The sequence below is a fragment of the Rhipicephalus microplus genome, chromosome 6, assembly GCF_043290135.1.
Source record: "Rhipicephalus microplus isolate Deutch F79 chromosome 6, USDA_Rmic, whole genome shotgun sequence".
NCBI classification, from domain to species: Eukaryota; Metazoa; Arthropoda; class Arachnida; order Ixodida; family Ixodidae; genus Rhipicephalus; species Rhipicephalus microplus.
The window spans coordinates 161,334,351-161,350,956 of NC_134705.1; the positions used below are offsets into that span (position 1 = coordinate 161,334,351).

At 43.1% G+C, this 16,606-nt stretch overlaps 1 protein-coding gene across 1 annotated transcript; it reads right to left on the minus strand.

The window, feature by feature from the left end:
- Nucleotides 1-530: 530 nt before the first annotated feature.
- On the minus strand, nt 531-16,605 carry Polr1C (RNA polymerase I and III subunit C). The gene is made up of 11 exons (XM_037418676.2): nt 16,317-16,605; nt 15,964-16,035; nt 15,555-15,662; nt 14,338-14,470; nt 13,265-13,381; nt 13,124-13,173; nt 12,249-12,314; nt 7,807-7,873; nt 6,650-6,772; nt 3,934-4,050; nt 531-747 (listed from the first exon to the last, which is right to left on the minus strand). The coding sequence occupies exons 1-11, from the start codon at nt 16,374-16,376 to the stop codon at nt 626-628; spliced, it is 1,035 nt and encodes a 344-aa protein (XP_037274573.2). The 5' UTR covers nt 16,377-16,605; the 3' UTR covers nt 531-625.
- Between the last annotated feature and the right edge of the window lies 1 nt (nt 16,606).

Genomic DNA, 16,606 nt, shown 5'->3' on the forward strand with positions numbered 1-16,606 from the left:
GTAGCAAGATGATAATAAAAAAGGGGTGGAGGGTTGGGGGCTCGACACATTTAGGAAGGCGTAACTTTTGGCTGCCTTCCTTGTAGCCCGAAACATCACATTAAAACAACGATCTATTTCTTTTAAAGAGATCTTTGTACCCAGCTATTTGTAATATTTTGAGGGGAAGCATGCAACAATGATTTGGAAACCAAGGCAGACGAATGAAGCTGTTTAGAACATGACGGAGCGGTAACACAGAATTATGAACCATGTCCACAATTGCACAATCTGCAACTAAATTTGGAATGTCTGTCCAGAAAGCTGCTTTCACATTTAGCAAATGTTTCTTTTTAATTTTCTTCTTAAGAATGCATCCTCTTGTCTCGCTTGCCGCACGTGTTTCGATTTTTGATCACAGTCTTATAAGTGGCGTTTGCTGAGCAGGAGTTCTTTATGGTTCCCAGCACATTAACTAGTACCGACCTTTCGGAAGATTGCTAGTGCTGGCATGAATAAATTCCTCTTCAGAAGAAAAAAAAGCGACGCTGTTGGGCATTGAGTACCAGTCCTCGTTTATTACAACCGACGACTCTCTGTGATAAATATGACAAATATCCACACCTGTAACGTGATCCGCACGCAGTCAGTCGTGAGTCTGTACGTGTTCCAGTTCATCCAGGAACATCTGACACTTGGCCATGAGCACCTTGATGGCCTCCGCGACGAGAGTGTCGGGTGCATAGGCACCCGTGGATTCCACAGAAACTGAAAACGACACGACGGAGACCTTCATTTTTTTCCCCCAGAAATACGTGAAATACGAGCAAGCGAAAGTACGACCTAGCGTAAGTTAACTTATCTACACGACTTCAATACCTGCAGCTAAATTATTGCACCTCAGAAAAGGCAAAATGACAATGACACCTGTTCTTTTCTAGTCACTTCGTCGATACCAGAAAGAAATGGTGATTCGTTCTTGCTTGGAAAAAAGAAAGCATCGAAGTCTGTAACTACATCAGGTGAAACGATTGGACACTGACCATTCAGCATTGGACACTGACTATTCAGCAGTGTACAATGATGAAAAACTTCGAACACTTGGTAGGTGTAGCAGACCACGGAAGTTGTTGAGACTGGAAGACAAGGTATGAGATTTTTGAACTGCTCATTGCAACTTGATTTCGTACTTCATTTTAACTCAGTTCTACTTTAGTAACCTCTCTTCTTTTTAAAAAAATGCATAATACATTTCAGCATACAGAGTACAGTACTCGCGAACTGAAGCGTGAAAATTTAGGGCTATATCATGCATGTACTTATGCTTCCAGCATCTTTAGTTCCTGTCATATTGCAAAAACTTTGACACGAATAGTAGCATTGTAGCTGACATTACCTTTAGCGACATCGTGCGGTTACCTTAACCAATAACTCGATGAAGTCAGTATAGTAAAGAAAAAAGTGATGTGGTTCAATCTACGAATACTGTACATGTTATCGTATCGAGAAAAGGGTTTCCAGGCACAAGAGACAAGTTTTAGCGGCTCAGTGTTTCTCCACAATTAGTTGCTGTATTTGGTCTAACTGCACACTACATCTCGATAGCAAGCTTTAGAAAAGGCTGGGAATTCAAGGCCCCCTTCTGAGACAGCGTAAATATTCAGCGTCTTCTCTGTCGACACTGACTGTATGGAGCTAACTGGTTATACAATGAAACAAAGAAAAAAAAAAACAGGCGAAAATATTCTGTACAGGTTACACAAACTGCGGGTGCTGGAAACAAACTCCTGCAGAGTTGTTGGGCGACAGAGGTGAAATAAAGGACTGGATTTGCTACCCTTTACTGGGGCATGGAGGGACTAGACAGATCAGGAAAATATTAGAAACTGCACATACACACACACACACACACACACACATCACTGCTTTCACACCACAGGATGACATTTGGTTAGTACTACAGTCGGTCATGCAACTTTGTTGTACACAAGACTTGCAATAACGTATTTGTAGCTGTTTGCCATGGCATCTTATGAGCACGCTATACTGACTAGCATGACTTCATCCAACTGCGGCCTGTTGTCAATAGGTATCAGCACTGTGCCGGGAATCTGTACCCCGAACGCTGTAGTACTGATGACCCCTAAGCAAAACATGTTCAAGTATTGATTAAATATTCAACGTCGCGCCGAAAGAACAACCACACACAGAAAGAAACAAATCTAGACACCATGGGCACTCACTCACAACTGTTTATTCCTTGAGGAAACAGGCTAATTATAAACCAACTCTTCGTTGACACATGCGCAACATTATCAGCCCTTCTTTTACTTAATCACGCTATCGGACACATGCTCTCTAGATAACGTGTTTCTGTTTCATACATGTTTAGTAACGTTTCGCTAACACACTTATTACCCCGTTTCTTTATGTGATATGCCTCCAAAATTTCCCGTGCTAACTTGTTTGTACTTCTTCACAGGATCCTAATCTGCGTGAAGTCTGGTGTGCATCCACAAGCTGTAACATGAGTGCTTAGGTGCGCACCGTCCTTATTCTTTACCGTGAGAGCAAGTTCTCTCGCTCGATCATTGACGCAGCGCCCCGTGTGGCCAACATAAGTATTCCCGTACGATAGGGGAAATTCATCAAATTTCCCTCGCTCGATTTTGTATGTGGTTGTAGAATGCTTTCTGCAGAAGGTAAAAAAAGGCCCTGCAGAAGCACGAAAGAATGAAGAATGGCCGGAGGTGGTACCTAATATTTATAAGGTGTCCCACAACCTAAAAAAGGTGGCAAGTCAGCACGGTGTACCACTGGTGTTCACCACCCCAAACACACTGGCGAACTTGTGCCCTCGCATCAATGGATGTCACGCTCAACAGCCAAAAAGCTGCAAAAAGAGGCATGCACGGCTGTTCACGAAGTGCGCCACTGGAGTCGTTTATGAAATTCCCCTATCGGACGGGAATACTTATGTTGGCCACACGGGGCGCTGCGTCAATGATCGAGCGAGGGAACACGCTCTCACGGTAAAGACTAAGGACGGTGCGCACCTAAGCACTCATGTTACAGCTTGTGGATGCACACCAGACTTCACGCAGATTAGGATCCTGTGAAGAAGTACAAACAAGTTAGCACGGGAAATTTTGGAGGCATATCACATAAAGAAACGTGGTAATAAGTGTGTTGGCGAAACATCACTAAACCTGTATGAAACATAAACACGTTATCTAGAGAGCATGTGTCCGATAGCGTAAGTAAGAGAAGGGCTGATCATGTTGTGCATGTGTCGACGAAGAGTGGGTTTATATTAGCCTATTTCCTCAAGGAATAAACAGTTGTAAGAGAGCGCCCGTGGTGTCTATATTTGTTTCTTTCTGTGTGTGGTTGTTTTCGGAGCGACGTTGAATATTTAATCAAGACATGCACCAACTAGCCCAACAGCGAGTTCTACGAGATGTTCAAGCATCTTCTTGAGACTATAGTCAGTGAAGTTTGCCCTTGCGTGTGGAACACAGAAGACTGTGAAAAGCCGACCACCAGCCGCATGCAGCCAAGGTTGAACCAAAGTGGAGGAGGCGCGATGCTCCAATTTTGTCGAACGCCCTAGCCAAAAAGCATAGGTGGTCCGAGAGCTTGTGCGAACTTCATGAATGGCGTCATTTCTACTGGTGGCAGCATTGATAACGCATCAGAAATCCTTCAAACACATAATATTAATAATAATATCTGGGGTTAAACGTCCTAAAACCACAATATGATTATGAGCGACACCGTTGTAGAGGGCTCCGGAAATCTCGACCACCTGGTGTTCTTAACGTGCGCCTAAATTTAAGCACACGAGTGAATCCTTCAAACTAAAAAAAAAAAAATAATAGTAATAATAACACTTAGAGTATGTCGACGCTCTCAAGACATGTCGTTAGAATAAAAGAAAGAAAATCCACTCACAGATGTAGTGGTCCTTGACCCGTGACAGCTCAACAGCGTCCTTGAGATCATCAAACCGAAACACGTTGCGGCTACAAGTGTCTGCTCTTGCGTTGGCAACCCTGGCAACTTTGTGACCTGAAGCAGTAATGAGATACAGAAATCAACTGTTACTTGAGAAGACAAGAAGTTGACACATCCCCATTGACAGCCCAACTACTAGTGACTCTCGCTTTTCGCGACCCAAACTAGTATGCACAGTACAAAAGCATGTCATAACCAAAAAGGAACAGACACTTTTTTTTTACAAACACCAGCGAGTTTGTCACTGGCACTCGTACAACTAAAAACAAAAAAAGCATCACCCATACCAGAATGAGGCCACAGAGATTGGGAGTCAAACCCGTAACCTTTCAGCTCAGTGACACTAGCTACAAAGCAACCAAAGCAAGCGCTCCTTGAATTTCACGACTGTTTCGTTCTATCACGACACTGAAAAAAAATGGTCGACGGTTGATTCACAGAACTGCAACAGCTATCTTAGATGAGGCAAATGAACATGAGCGTAGCTATTGTGTTCTACATTACCCAACCCAACCTATGAGACATTCACTAAAGGTAAGAATACAGTGGAACACCGATTATACGATTTTCAGGTGACCATGCAAAACCATCATATAATCCGGGCGTCGTACAGTCGAAAAACTAAAAATATAGCAATGACACTCAGCCTTGCCCCAAAAATGGGTATAGACCACCTGAATAAGCCCACGGCACGACCTTGTGCCTCTGCTAGAAAGATAGATCAAATCATTCTAGCCAGCGACAGCTAATGACACCGTAGCTTAGTTGAAAGAGGTGCGAGTGAATCTCTATTCTCAAGTTTATAAACAAATGAATCATACGTGCACATTTCTACTGATAAATAGAGCCCTAAAATTGCCTGCACCTGAAAACGAAACTGAAACCGTGTTGCCACTAGCCTCCCGTCAGAAGAGTCAGACACAGCGTCATTGCTATCACATAATGGCGATCGACAACGAGCGTGCGTAGAATGCCTTCGTAAGCGACTGAGCTATACACATTGTAATTTGTGGCCTTGTGAAGTGCAACTGGTGAAGTCCCACTGTTAGTATAAACGTTGACGTCAAATGAAAGTAATCTTTTACAGTGAAAACAGCTGTGCCGCGCCCTTATGTAGGCGCAAGACTGCGACTGTGAGTGCAACAAAGGCAGGAGATCAGCGGTATGTCGACCTGAGAATGTTTCCATGGACCGAAAACGTGAAAGTATCAGCTTTTTGGGCAGCTGGAGCTACTTTGTGTGGATAGAAGCTTGACTAGGTAAGCGACTCCAGATACCTGCACACGCGATTTCGGCGTGTGCACGCCGCATGACCTTCCAGGAGAATAAATTTTTGATTCGAAGAAGACATCTGTCTCGCTCTCTACTTTTCCAATCGTCAACCTAGGGGAATGCAAGTTTATATTTTGCACTCGTGAATATTTGGTCCACGCTTGATCCGAGTAAAGGAGTTCTTTTTTCTTTTGGACGAAACCTGAAAGTCGTTTTAAGATGCGGGGGTCGGCGTAAAACTGCGTCGTATAAGCAAGGTTTTTAAAACATTACTCCACCGGAGATTTTGCCGGTACCTAATCGATTCATCATAAAATGCGGGTCGTCGCGAAACCGGGGGACGTATAATCGAAGTTCCACTGTATGCTTAATTACTGCTACATATTAGTTGAGCATATAGTAAGAATATTTCCCTAAAGATTAAAAAAAGTACCTAAGAGTCGTAAAAGTGTGCCCCAGGGTGTTGAACATTATCTTACAGATATTCCTAAAGTACATACTGCAATATGCCAAGCTGACGCCCTTTCCTTCTCTGAGTGAGGACCCCCCCTCCCAAATCTGGTCAGATATCCTTCTCTGTATGGGGGGGCGGGGAGGGGGGGAAGGAGGGCGGGGCACTTGGTTGGTATTTTACGGCCTTTTGCGTTTTCATTTTTTTACATTAGGTTGTTCTTTCACCAAATAAAACACTTCTTTGATCAATGAAAGTTACCCTTTTCAATGTGCCGTATGTGACCGGTAGAGCACCAGTAGCGTTAAATTCAGTTTTCACTTCAATAATAATCAAACAGATGGTTGAGACATATCTAGGAGTGACCATATGACATAGAGCTTCAAAGATGAATAGCAAACAAACTGGCATCAAGAAACTGTCTCTTCACAACAAGCAAACGACATCCCAACTACAAGCACACCTCATCACATCGGTGTTGCAACAACAAAAGCTCGCAGTAATTAAGAGTACATCTTCATGTGTATACTTGATGGCATGACACCACATCTGTTTAGTTCACAAGAGAACGCTCCCGACATTTTACACTGCCGATAAAACCATAAATTTTACTCATTGTAATATTCTGATATAGTCAACATTCAACAGAGTTAGCACTGATGTAACAAAAAAAAAAGGGTCTCCTGCTACGACAGTGTGACATATATATGTTCATCATGAGCATCAAATATATACCAAATCTACTTCTGTGTCACCTGGGACTTAGTTACAATGAAGATAAAAAGCAGTATACCATTATCACTGTACATACTTCACCCTACAGACAAAACAAAGAATTTTTTTTGAGAATTCAAGTGAGAATCAAACCTTCAAGTAGTTATAGCACCTGTACTACTAGGAGAAGACGGCACAGGGCTTCACACGACTCACCGCCTGGTTCCTCGTCCAGCTCAATGACTCCTTTGGAAAAGCAGCCCTGAAGCCGCTCGGCCTGTTCGTCCCGCACGGGGCGAAGGAGTCGTATTTCCGGGAGGAGGCGGTAAGATGCTGTGGCTGTGAAACAGGGAGGGGTCAAGTATAAACCTTTTTCGAAATAAGCAAGTTTGCTGTCCTGCTCTGCCCAACAACTGACGGCACCTGTCATCCTTCAAGTGGAGATGAGGTTTTGGTTGCATGTGCTGGAACCTGTATATTACGAGTATTCATATCGAAAGAGCCGAGTCTTACATTTTTCGAGTCATAGTGCAAACAAACTGCACTTGAACCCACCATTCGCAGAAGTGACCAGCCAACACAGAGCAGCTAAGCTATACAGAAACAGGACCGCGTGACATTTTGGCAAGTGCTACATCACTTTTGGTTGCCTTCTGCGCTGCTATGTCGGTATCCGCAACAAACAGCAGCATAAAAGACAACCGCGGCGACTGAAGCAAGAATAAAAGCGGGGTACCTTAATCTTCGCTTTCAAGAGTTGAACACGACGGAGACATCCACCTGCACGCACACACACGTTATATGCACACATCCAATCACTAGTCTGCCTTCACTTATCTTTGTAGACCCGAAATGCGCTACAAAAAAAGCCAAAGTGCAAATGCCCCCTGGCTCCAATCTTTAATTGCACCAAGCTCAAATTCTCACTCACGGTCAACGCTGCTTTCTTTCGCTCACAATCAAACAGAAGTGACCAGCCAACATAGAAGGCAGCTAAGCTATACAGAAACAGGACCGCGTGACATTTTCGCAAATGCTACATCACTTTTGGTCACCTTCTGCGCTGCTACTGTCAGATTTCCGCTGCTATTGTCGACCCCGGAATTCCTGCATAATGAGCTATTTATTGCTCTCGCATTAAAAGCGCGCTTCCCCCATAGGACTGCCTTCCGCATCATAAAAAAACAACAGTCACATTGTGAGAAGCGAAAACAAAACTCGCTATATTACCAATCATTCCGTGGCTTGCCAGTACTTCATAACTATGGTTTAAAGCTCTGCAATTATCCTTTGTGAGAAGTGAAAAGTCGAAAATGTCAAGTTGGCAAGAGGCGCTGAGAGCCGTCCTGCCTGAGCACAAGACCCCTACTCACCGACAGGCGAGAACTTGGCATGGACCTGGCCTGTTCCTTTGACACAGTGCAGCTTCAAGTCAATCTCCTGCACATACCACGTAAGTAGAAAAAGAAAGAAAAAGATTAAAGCAATGAACGCATTGCAAGATTACAACTCTACCACACGGGAACAACTCGCACGCTCTTTGAGGGTGTGCGTTTCACCTTTAGTGTCATTCGGACGCTGTCGCACAGAAACGCTTTGCGACACTCCCTGCGAAGCGCACTTGCCGGCGAGTGCATTCCCCATCCTCACTTCAATGTACCGAAGTGTCTAACCTGAGTAGCAGTGTTTCAAAAATAAACAAGTTACTATCGAAAGCTGAGTACTTATCATTTCTTAAACAACTGCGTTCACTATCACGAATATTGTTACGCATTGAAGCATGCTAGACAACAAAGAATTGGCTACCTATTCTCGCTACATGGCTTTTTATGAGAACGGCCACCACGGACATGCCCAGCACACACCGTGTGATGGCTGCGTGCACTGCGTTTGCACCTGAAGTTTACCGTATTTACTCGATTCTACCGCGCCCTCGATTGTAACGCGCACCCGGTTTCCACAACGAAAAAAAAAAAGTAAGACATCGATTGCAACGCCCACCCATTTTTCTCGTTGGCCCGCACGATCACACCAATCACGAAAAAGACTCCTTTCGGGAGCGTCTTCCGTTTAAATATGAGGTACGGGGGAAGCTTGTGCCTATCTGACGTGGAACGGAGCATTGCCGTCACTCTAGTTTTGCCGTGGCCCAATGTCAGCATGCGAACTTGCTTCGCCCCCTTCTTCTCGACGGTTGTGGTGCCAGGCATGTCGAAGTAAAGAGGCGTCTAATGGTCATTCCCGGTTTGCCAAGCAGGTAGCCGTTGTTGTGCTGCAAGTTTAGGACGAACCTCTGAAAACTGTGAAGCTTTTCATAGTACTCTTACAGAAACTTTTCGCATATGACCGTTCGCCTTGGGAGGGAAAAGCCTTTCCTCTTCATAAAGTTAGTTATTCAGCACCTGCTCGCTTTAAACTGGCTCCGCATTAGCCCTTTTTCTAAGGCTAACTGCATAGCCTGCACATGGAGCAGTTCTGTCGTCACAGGCCACTGTGCCGCTCACTGCTCAATCACATACTCGCCGAGCAGCTCTTCAATTTGCGAAAACCGATCCTGCTGCGGTTCACTGAAGCCTTTATCTTTGCTGTCGACAATCTTCTGCTTTTATTTCCGCCAGTCCCGCACGCACATTGCGGGAACTCCGAACGACCGCGATGCGGCCCAATTTCCGTCCGTTTCGGCACACACGATGACTTTTCTTTTAAAAGCGGCATCGTAGTGCACTCGTCGAGTTTTTGGAGCCGTCGATGCTAATGCCGTCGATGCAAATCCACTACAACATGACGAACTCCTCAGAACACGTACGAAGTGCCGCACATGGGAAACACATATGCAGAAATGGCCGACGCGCTATGCCGACGCACGTAAGGGACGGCCATTTTGTAAATGCCGATGGCAATAGAATGACCGTATTTTTTTTTTTTCGTACTCGGTTCTAACGCACATACGATTTATGAACTCGCTTAACCGGAAAAAAGGTGCGCGTTAGATTCGAGTAATTACGGTATTCTAAGGCTTGCTTAATGATTTTAACACATTATCACCTATACTGCTTGAAATAGCAAATATATTTTTTTATATATTTACTTACCGACATTACGATCATTTCCAAAGTACGCTGGATCAAAATGACACAGAATTCGCCAATGTAATTGGGCGTTACAGAGCTTGGATGACTTGGCAATACTTGGATTCAACAGAAGGATAGTCTCATACCTTTAATGCTTCTCTAGTCTTTGCTAAGAAAGGAAAAGCTACAAACCAAATATTAGCAGGAAACATTTAGTTTAGGGCAACGCCCAACCTGCACTGCAGTGTTGAGAATGTTGGAATGACGCCTTTCTACGGCAAATGCTAAGGATCTGCTGAATGAAGAATGTTGCTAGAGCCAATGTTTCAAGACTTTTTCATCAGGTTGATGATACACTTGTTGAAAGCTAGTCCACGTGTCGAAATGTTGTCTCCAGCGACATTCCGCTGTTCAACCAATTCTCAAAATTCCAAAGCCTTATGTACTCAACAACTTTGTCATTTTTTGGTTTTACTATTGCAAATATGTCACGTAAAAACATCACAAGGTAGTATAACTTTCGTAAAATGAAAAAAAAAATTTTTTTTCCCAAGTCATTTGTAGCACGACGCTACAAAAATAATCCTACGAAGTTTCCAGAAAAGACACGTTGTGGTTACAAAACTTTAATTTAGAAAAAAATATCCCAGACCAGGACAAATTTTTCATCAAGATGCTTTCAAGGTAGCATCCTTTAATTATGATTAGATAAGAGTAATAAATTTGTCTATGCACTTACGTCAAACAAAGAAAACAGATTCTTGATTCTCAGCCATACTTTTATACCGGCACCGGTATACCAGACATTTACAGTCTAATTTAAGCAAGCAACTCGTGCTACCTTCATCCACAAGGCACCCCTGTAAAACCCTGTTGTACTGCACACCCCCTGCAGCATTTTCTCTCAAATTTTCAAAGTGAAGACAAGCAAACATTTGGAAGATGTGAATTCGCGATCCCAGAGCACACGAAAAAATGTGACCTTCCCAGTTTACAGCAAGAAGAAACGCGTTCGCATTCTCTTTAGACATTACATTGTCTGAAACATCGTTCAGACTCAACTAATTCAGAAAATGGTGGCAGGTTGCCTGAAATTCACAGCATGTCACATGTCGGGCATAAAAATGTCGACAACTGTTGCAAACCATTGTTGGTAAGTGCTCCTAACTTCATTAAGCAATAAGGTTCTCTCTTTTAATGATGAACTGTACAACCCATGTAAACCATGCTCCTAACAAGGCATGCGCGAATATTAGAGCACTTCGAACATTTGAACGAATATGACGGTATTTTCGGATCCCCTTCAAAACGAATTTAATTTATTTTTAATTCTGAAGGATTTGAAATGACCGAATAGACGTGTAATAAATACGAGTTGCATGTGTCACATATATACAAATCGAATGTAATAGGCATATAGTATCATTTAAAAATCGCATGTAACATCCTGTAAGAGTGGTTTCACTACAGTCGATGGTTGCTATACTGTGAGTACACCTGTCCAGAACAAATCCGCACTGCCATGAAGCCCCACTTCAAGGTTAGGTGAACATACTGTGCTTGGGCTGATTCATCATTTTGAAGTTTAAAAGCTTTTTATACTCACTTACATGCTGTAAGTATATTAATTCTTAAAATGTAATGTATTTTCCTGGTTATGGCTAGCATTTTACTGAAAGTCAAATCCTGCTATCATCCAAAGTAACATCAACATCCTTTTTAAGCACAACATTTGCGCATGCCTTGTTTCAATTAAAAAAAATGTTTTGATGACAAATACGCTCACTTTTGTTCATAATATGTGATATAATATACATTGAATTCAGTTCAAAATCACTTCACCAACTTGCCATTCGCTTCAAATTCATTCTGAACCTAAAATTGGCCATTCACATGTGCCCACTACTAACACAACGCTAGTTAACCCCTAGGCTTGCACGCTCTCCATGACCGATTCCGCCTGGTATTCTGCTGAAAAATTTTCACGCCCAGACACACCATGGGTCGGTGCGTATAAATTCCAATAATGTCGGCCATAATGCCATAGAATAACAAAGCTTTTTTTATTCCGTTAGCAATGTTTTTCTGCATCAACAGTTTCGGTACGATTTTCACGTGTAAAAAACTTTGAAGCATACAGGCTTGTGAAGAGCAAATTCGCATTTCTCCGTTGACTGGCTCTTGGAACTTTCATTATGCACCAAGCAAAGCAACCAAAACCTTGAAGGTTTTATGTTTAATTACTTTGGCAAGATCTGACGAGAAAAATTAGCCCACTCGGCAGCTTGTAGGCGCATTGGTAACGCCGTGATAGGGTGGGTATTGCACGACACCGTGTCTTAAAATAGACGAAAACATGCGCCTGCCACTGCTAAAAAAATACACACACGCACTCTTACAAACTGCTCCAACAACGAACAAATAGGTCCATCTAGTAGAGAACATACCCAGCAAACAGCAAACAATGCGTTGCCATGTATGAAACATTGTCAAAAACAACTATTTTTTAAATGGCCAGCGATTTGCGGGTCAAAGCATTTTGGCCTCGCCAGGACAACTGGCAGATCGCTGGCTGCGAAAGCCAATGGGTTAAAGTACTTACACCTGTAAGCAATATACAGTGAAACAGGTTTACAAACTTTACAACCACTTAAGATCCGATTCATTCGCTAAATCTGAACTGAGACAGGTTTTTCTTTCCTCCTTTTTGTTACTTCTGCAAAAGCAATAAATGCGATCCTTACCTGGCCAGGTCTCAGCTTTGCTAGGATGATGTCGTCGTGCACGGGCCTAGGCGGCTTGGTCGCAAACTGCATCGCGTCAATGCGAAATGAGAAGAACAAAACACTGCAGCTAAGAAAAAGGGCGCAGACAAGAGCACAGTTCTGCACTTCTTACAGGCACGGTGTTTACATTTGCACACGCAACATCCCTCCGACACCTCTGTGAAACAATGGCCCAAGAAATGCCGAGCAATGGATAAAGTCAACCAGATACGTTTTCAATTAACTTCAACATGGTGTGTATTGCTGGAAACGAGCGCTTTGGTGAAGGCACTACCCTGTTGGACAAATCATTCGATGTGCTGCATCTTGGCAGCTATGTCAAAGTGCAATTTTTATTTTGCAAATAATGAATACAACTAATAATAAACTGGGTATTCAAAATCAGGTTCCTTTTATGAAAGAAGTACCACACAGGCGACATAATAATATACGTGAATATTTACACTCCGACTTGATTAATTACAAAAAAAGTGCACACCTCAACACACAACCACCCCCTTTCATGCAATACGGTAGCGAAATGACTTGAAATAAATTAATGTCGATTAGATGCATTTACGGTCAATCTGCCATGATTCGAGACAGAAGGGTGTACACTAAAACCTTGATATAATGAACCAGGATATTGCAAAATATTGGTTATAATGAAGTAAATTAAAAACAGTCTCGCAGTAGATAGTGTAAGGAATATCTTTTATAACAAATTTTCGGATATAACAAACTTATTTTCGTGTAAGATGCAACTTTGCGATATTGAGGTTTGAGTGTACATTCGGGAGTTCATATAACTATAAAGAAGTCAATGATGCTCAAGTGGCAAAATTTTGACTCACAATTTCTGCTTGAGATCCAAGGGGGACCCAGTTGAGGTGCTTCGTGTACACTGCAAAAAAAAAGCCGCAATAGATAGTGTTGCTCTTTTTCATGCCCTTTACTGCAGGACCCGAGTACAAAAGCCAATCGCCATCCCTTACCAAGGTGATCCCTGTAAAGTTCGTCGGGAGTGGTGGCATCCTTCGGGGCCTGCGGATTTTTGGTGCACCTGACCTTCAGCTCAAACTCGACCGTGTCTTCGGGAGAACCGTCGCTTTCTGAAAAATGAACATACGAATCCTACAGTGTTAAAAGTTTTTCTTTGCGCAGGCCGATTGCATCCTTTTCAAAACGATGACAACAACACTAAGTACACTGCATGCCTCTTGAAGTCGCAAGGTCATAAAGTTGTAACGATTCGAATCCAAGTTATGCCTTCACTCTCATTTCTGTGTCAGTGTAGCCTGCTCTACACAAAGTTAACACTGAATGAAATCAAGCTAGGCTGAACAGAGAGTATCTGAGCTACTATGCAGCTTGTATTGCCACTGAGAGATGTGTGCCTATGCTGAGCAGCTCCGCGAAGGAATACCTCGACAGGCATCGCTCCACAATCTCTGGCCAGAAAACTGCCAGACGTGGACCACAATTCCAGAGCAAATACAGCTCCTAGCTGATCAAAACAGCAAAAATCACTGAACTTCTCACTTGCAGACTTCAAATCTATTGGTTTTCTTGGCAAACTTTGACCCTTCAGTCAACAAAGTGAGTGTTGTGCCCATAAGTATTCTTGTCTTTCTTTTTTTTTTTTGCACATTTTACATAACCCATTGAGACTGTACATTTATTGTTTGGATTAGCTACTACAAGATCTGCATTTTGTTCTTTCTTTTTTCTTTACATATGTTTCAGCCCACATTCTCCTAGGGCCTCATCTACTTCATCTCCTATTCCTGCAAAATAGCAAAAAGGCAAATACGCAATGGCTAATTATTTTGTTTCCAACCAAGAGCTTTCTCTCTTTCTCACTAACAGTGTCATTCAACTCCCACCAGCTAACGAATGCTTATAAGCTCAAAAAGGTTACACAGTGGCAGCTGTGCCCCGGTCTACAATGTTGCGCAAACTCTAGCAGGGTTCATGCTCGTGAGGGTCTTCACTGAGCACACAGAAGAGAAGCAGCTCAATGTACGCAACTACTGTTCAGGCCTAAACTACAATTCTGGCATCTTACCACTTTCCCTGTATTCGAACATTCGGGGGTCAATGTTGAAAGGCACCAGGCCAATCCGGTGAGCCAGCACCTCGTCCTGAATTATGCCAGTGTTGTTGTACAGGTAGACTTTGTCGGGCGCCATTGTAGGCACCTGCAAGGCGCGACAAAAGGTGTTCTTCAAAGCCGAAACAAGGCAGGCCAATTAGTACATCGCAAAAGCACTTCTTGTTGGACAAGTTGGTGCTTACAGTGATTTGGAAATAACAGCAAAGAATGGGGACATAGTTAAGTATACAACACGAGTGCTCATGTTGTGTCCTTGTAATTTCCCAGTTCTTCAAGCACTTTACTGTTGTTATGTCAGAACAAGGCCTAAAATCGGCGTTGGTTAGGCATGCTTGACTGTGGTGTGAGATGCATTTTGTGACATGTATTTTGCAACACAATCAATTATACCTAACCAATCAGTGAATGGCTAATCTCTCCTCAATTGGCACGCTGTGAACGTTCTTCCTAGAGCTACTGCGTGTGCCCCCTACAGGAGCAGAGTAGCACAAGGGCCCACCGTGCTGCATGCAAGAAAAGCCAAGGTTTTGAGGGAAAGATAGGCATCACGCTTACATGAGGCAAGGTGGTCACAAGACTATCGTAGCCGACCAGCACTACCCTCACGTATTACCCTCTTTATAAGATTTGATCAAGGTCCATTTGATATTAATTTCGCCCCTTGCAAGTACCGTCACGTGCAGGATATAACCGAATCTTTAGTTGCACACACACCGGCAGCTCTACATTTTTAAAGACGTGCCAAAAAGCAGCCCTATATGAGTTAACAATGCACAAAAATAGTGGCTATCATATGATTTTGCTGTAAAGAAGAAAGACAAGTCAGTAGTTTCAAAAGCAAATTGTTCAGACATTGGTTAGGCCCTAAATGGTGGTCACGTTTAGCCCTCTACCACAGTCATTTGTGTTTGTGCCTCGTTGGCCAGCTTCACCACTGTATTTTGATCACTTTTGGGACCACATGGTATTGTCTGGCGATTGAGGACACGATCGATAAATGGAAAAAGAAAAACCCAACTCGGGCTCCTCAAAGGAACTTATAAACTGCTTCCGTAGTTCTGTCACACTATGCCCAAAGTGAATGCTTTTGGGTCCCATTAGAAATGGCTTGCGCACTTTTTTTTTCATACTGATTGGAAACGTTTGCACATGGAGTCGCAGCTACATACCTCTGCAAGCAGTATTCTGCGAATGGCGTTTGCAATTGCCGGGTTGAGGCCCACCAAGTCAAACTCTATGGTCGTTTCATCCATGGAGATGATCCCAACACGAAATTTCTAAAGAACATGGGTCAAAGATAGCTGTTAGTGCACATCCATTGTTAAAAAAAGGTACGACATAAATGATGTTGTGCAGCTTGTTAGACAATGAACATTTTCTATGAAAATCAGTGTTGAGGAATTGCGTCTAGTAGTTGCGTATCACATGTCTTGAACCTTACAGTACCATGTGCTACAAACATTTATTTTGTTGGTTCTTTTGAGGTTCTTGTTCGAGTTTGTCAGGACTGACATTCACAATGCCTTGAAAATGTTTGACTGCAAGCTGTAGTGCTGGCGGTCAAGTGGTTTCACTTACCTTAACAAATTTTTGGAAATCCCAGCTGTCATCTACACCCAGTCTGGCGCCACAATGATCAACAGTTTCTGTCTACAAAGACAGCGAAAGAATAAGATATATATTGCCGCGAAGTTCCAAACATGTGACGAACAAGTGAGCAATGTTAGGAGCACCACGAAAACACTCGAAGATAAATGCTATCACAGAACACTTGAAGCATTTGCATTCGCTCGAAAATTGTGCGATGATTAACATTTGCATTGATCAGATCTACATTTCCTAACATTACAATCAGTCGGCGTGTTGGCGGAAGGTAAATGCTAGCGCGTGCATTCGTAAAACTTTGGTACAACCATCGCGCGCCTACTTACATGAAGCAAGTCATGTTCACGAAGGTGCACATGCGTTCGCATTCGCTCCAGATGCGCCATGACTCGCGTCGTTTAACTTAATCGGCAGCTCTACGAGCAAAGCGCCGTAACTAAGGGTCTCGTTGCTTGCAGAAAACACGAAGTTCACGAAGTGCACAGGGCATCTGAAAAAACACGTGCTGGCTGGCACGCTATCGAAATCGAACTTCGAAGTCGCTTCCGCGGCATAGAGGGGAATAAGAGGCAGTGGACAGATGACTACTGTAAACAGAGACTAGCAAACCGCCTAG

What these genes read in the sequence shown, in the direction of transcription:
- Polr1C (XM_037418676.2), bottom strand. Translation starts at nt 16,376, where the DNA reads ATGGCGCATCTGGAGCGAATGCGAACGCATGTGCACCTTCGTGAACAT. An exon ending in GTTCGAATACAGGGAAAGTG is followed by an intron (nt 13,382 to 14,337) that starts GTAAGATGCCAG and finishes TTCATTTTTCAG; the next exon opens with AAAGCGACGGTTCTCCCGAA. An exon ending in GCTGGACGAGGAACCAGGCG is followed by an intron (nt 4,051 to 6,649) that starts GTGAGTCGTGTG and finishes TTACTGCTTCAG; the next exon opens with GTCACAAAGTTGCCAGGGTT.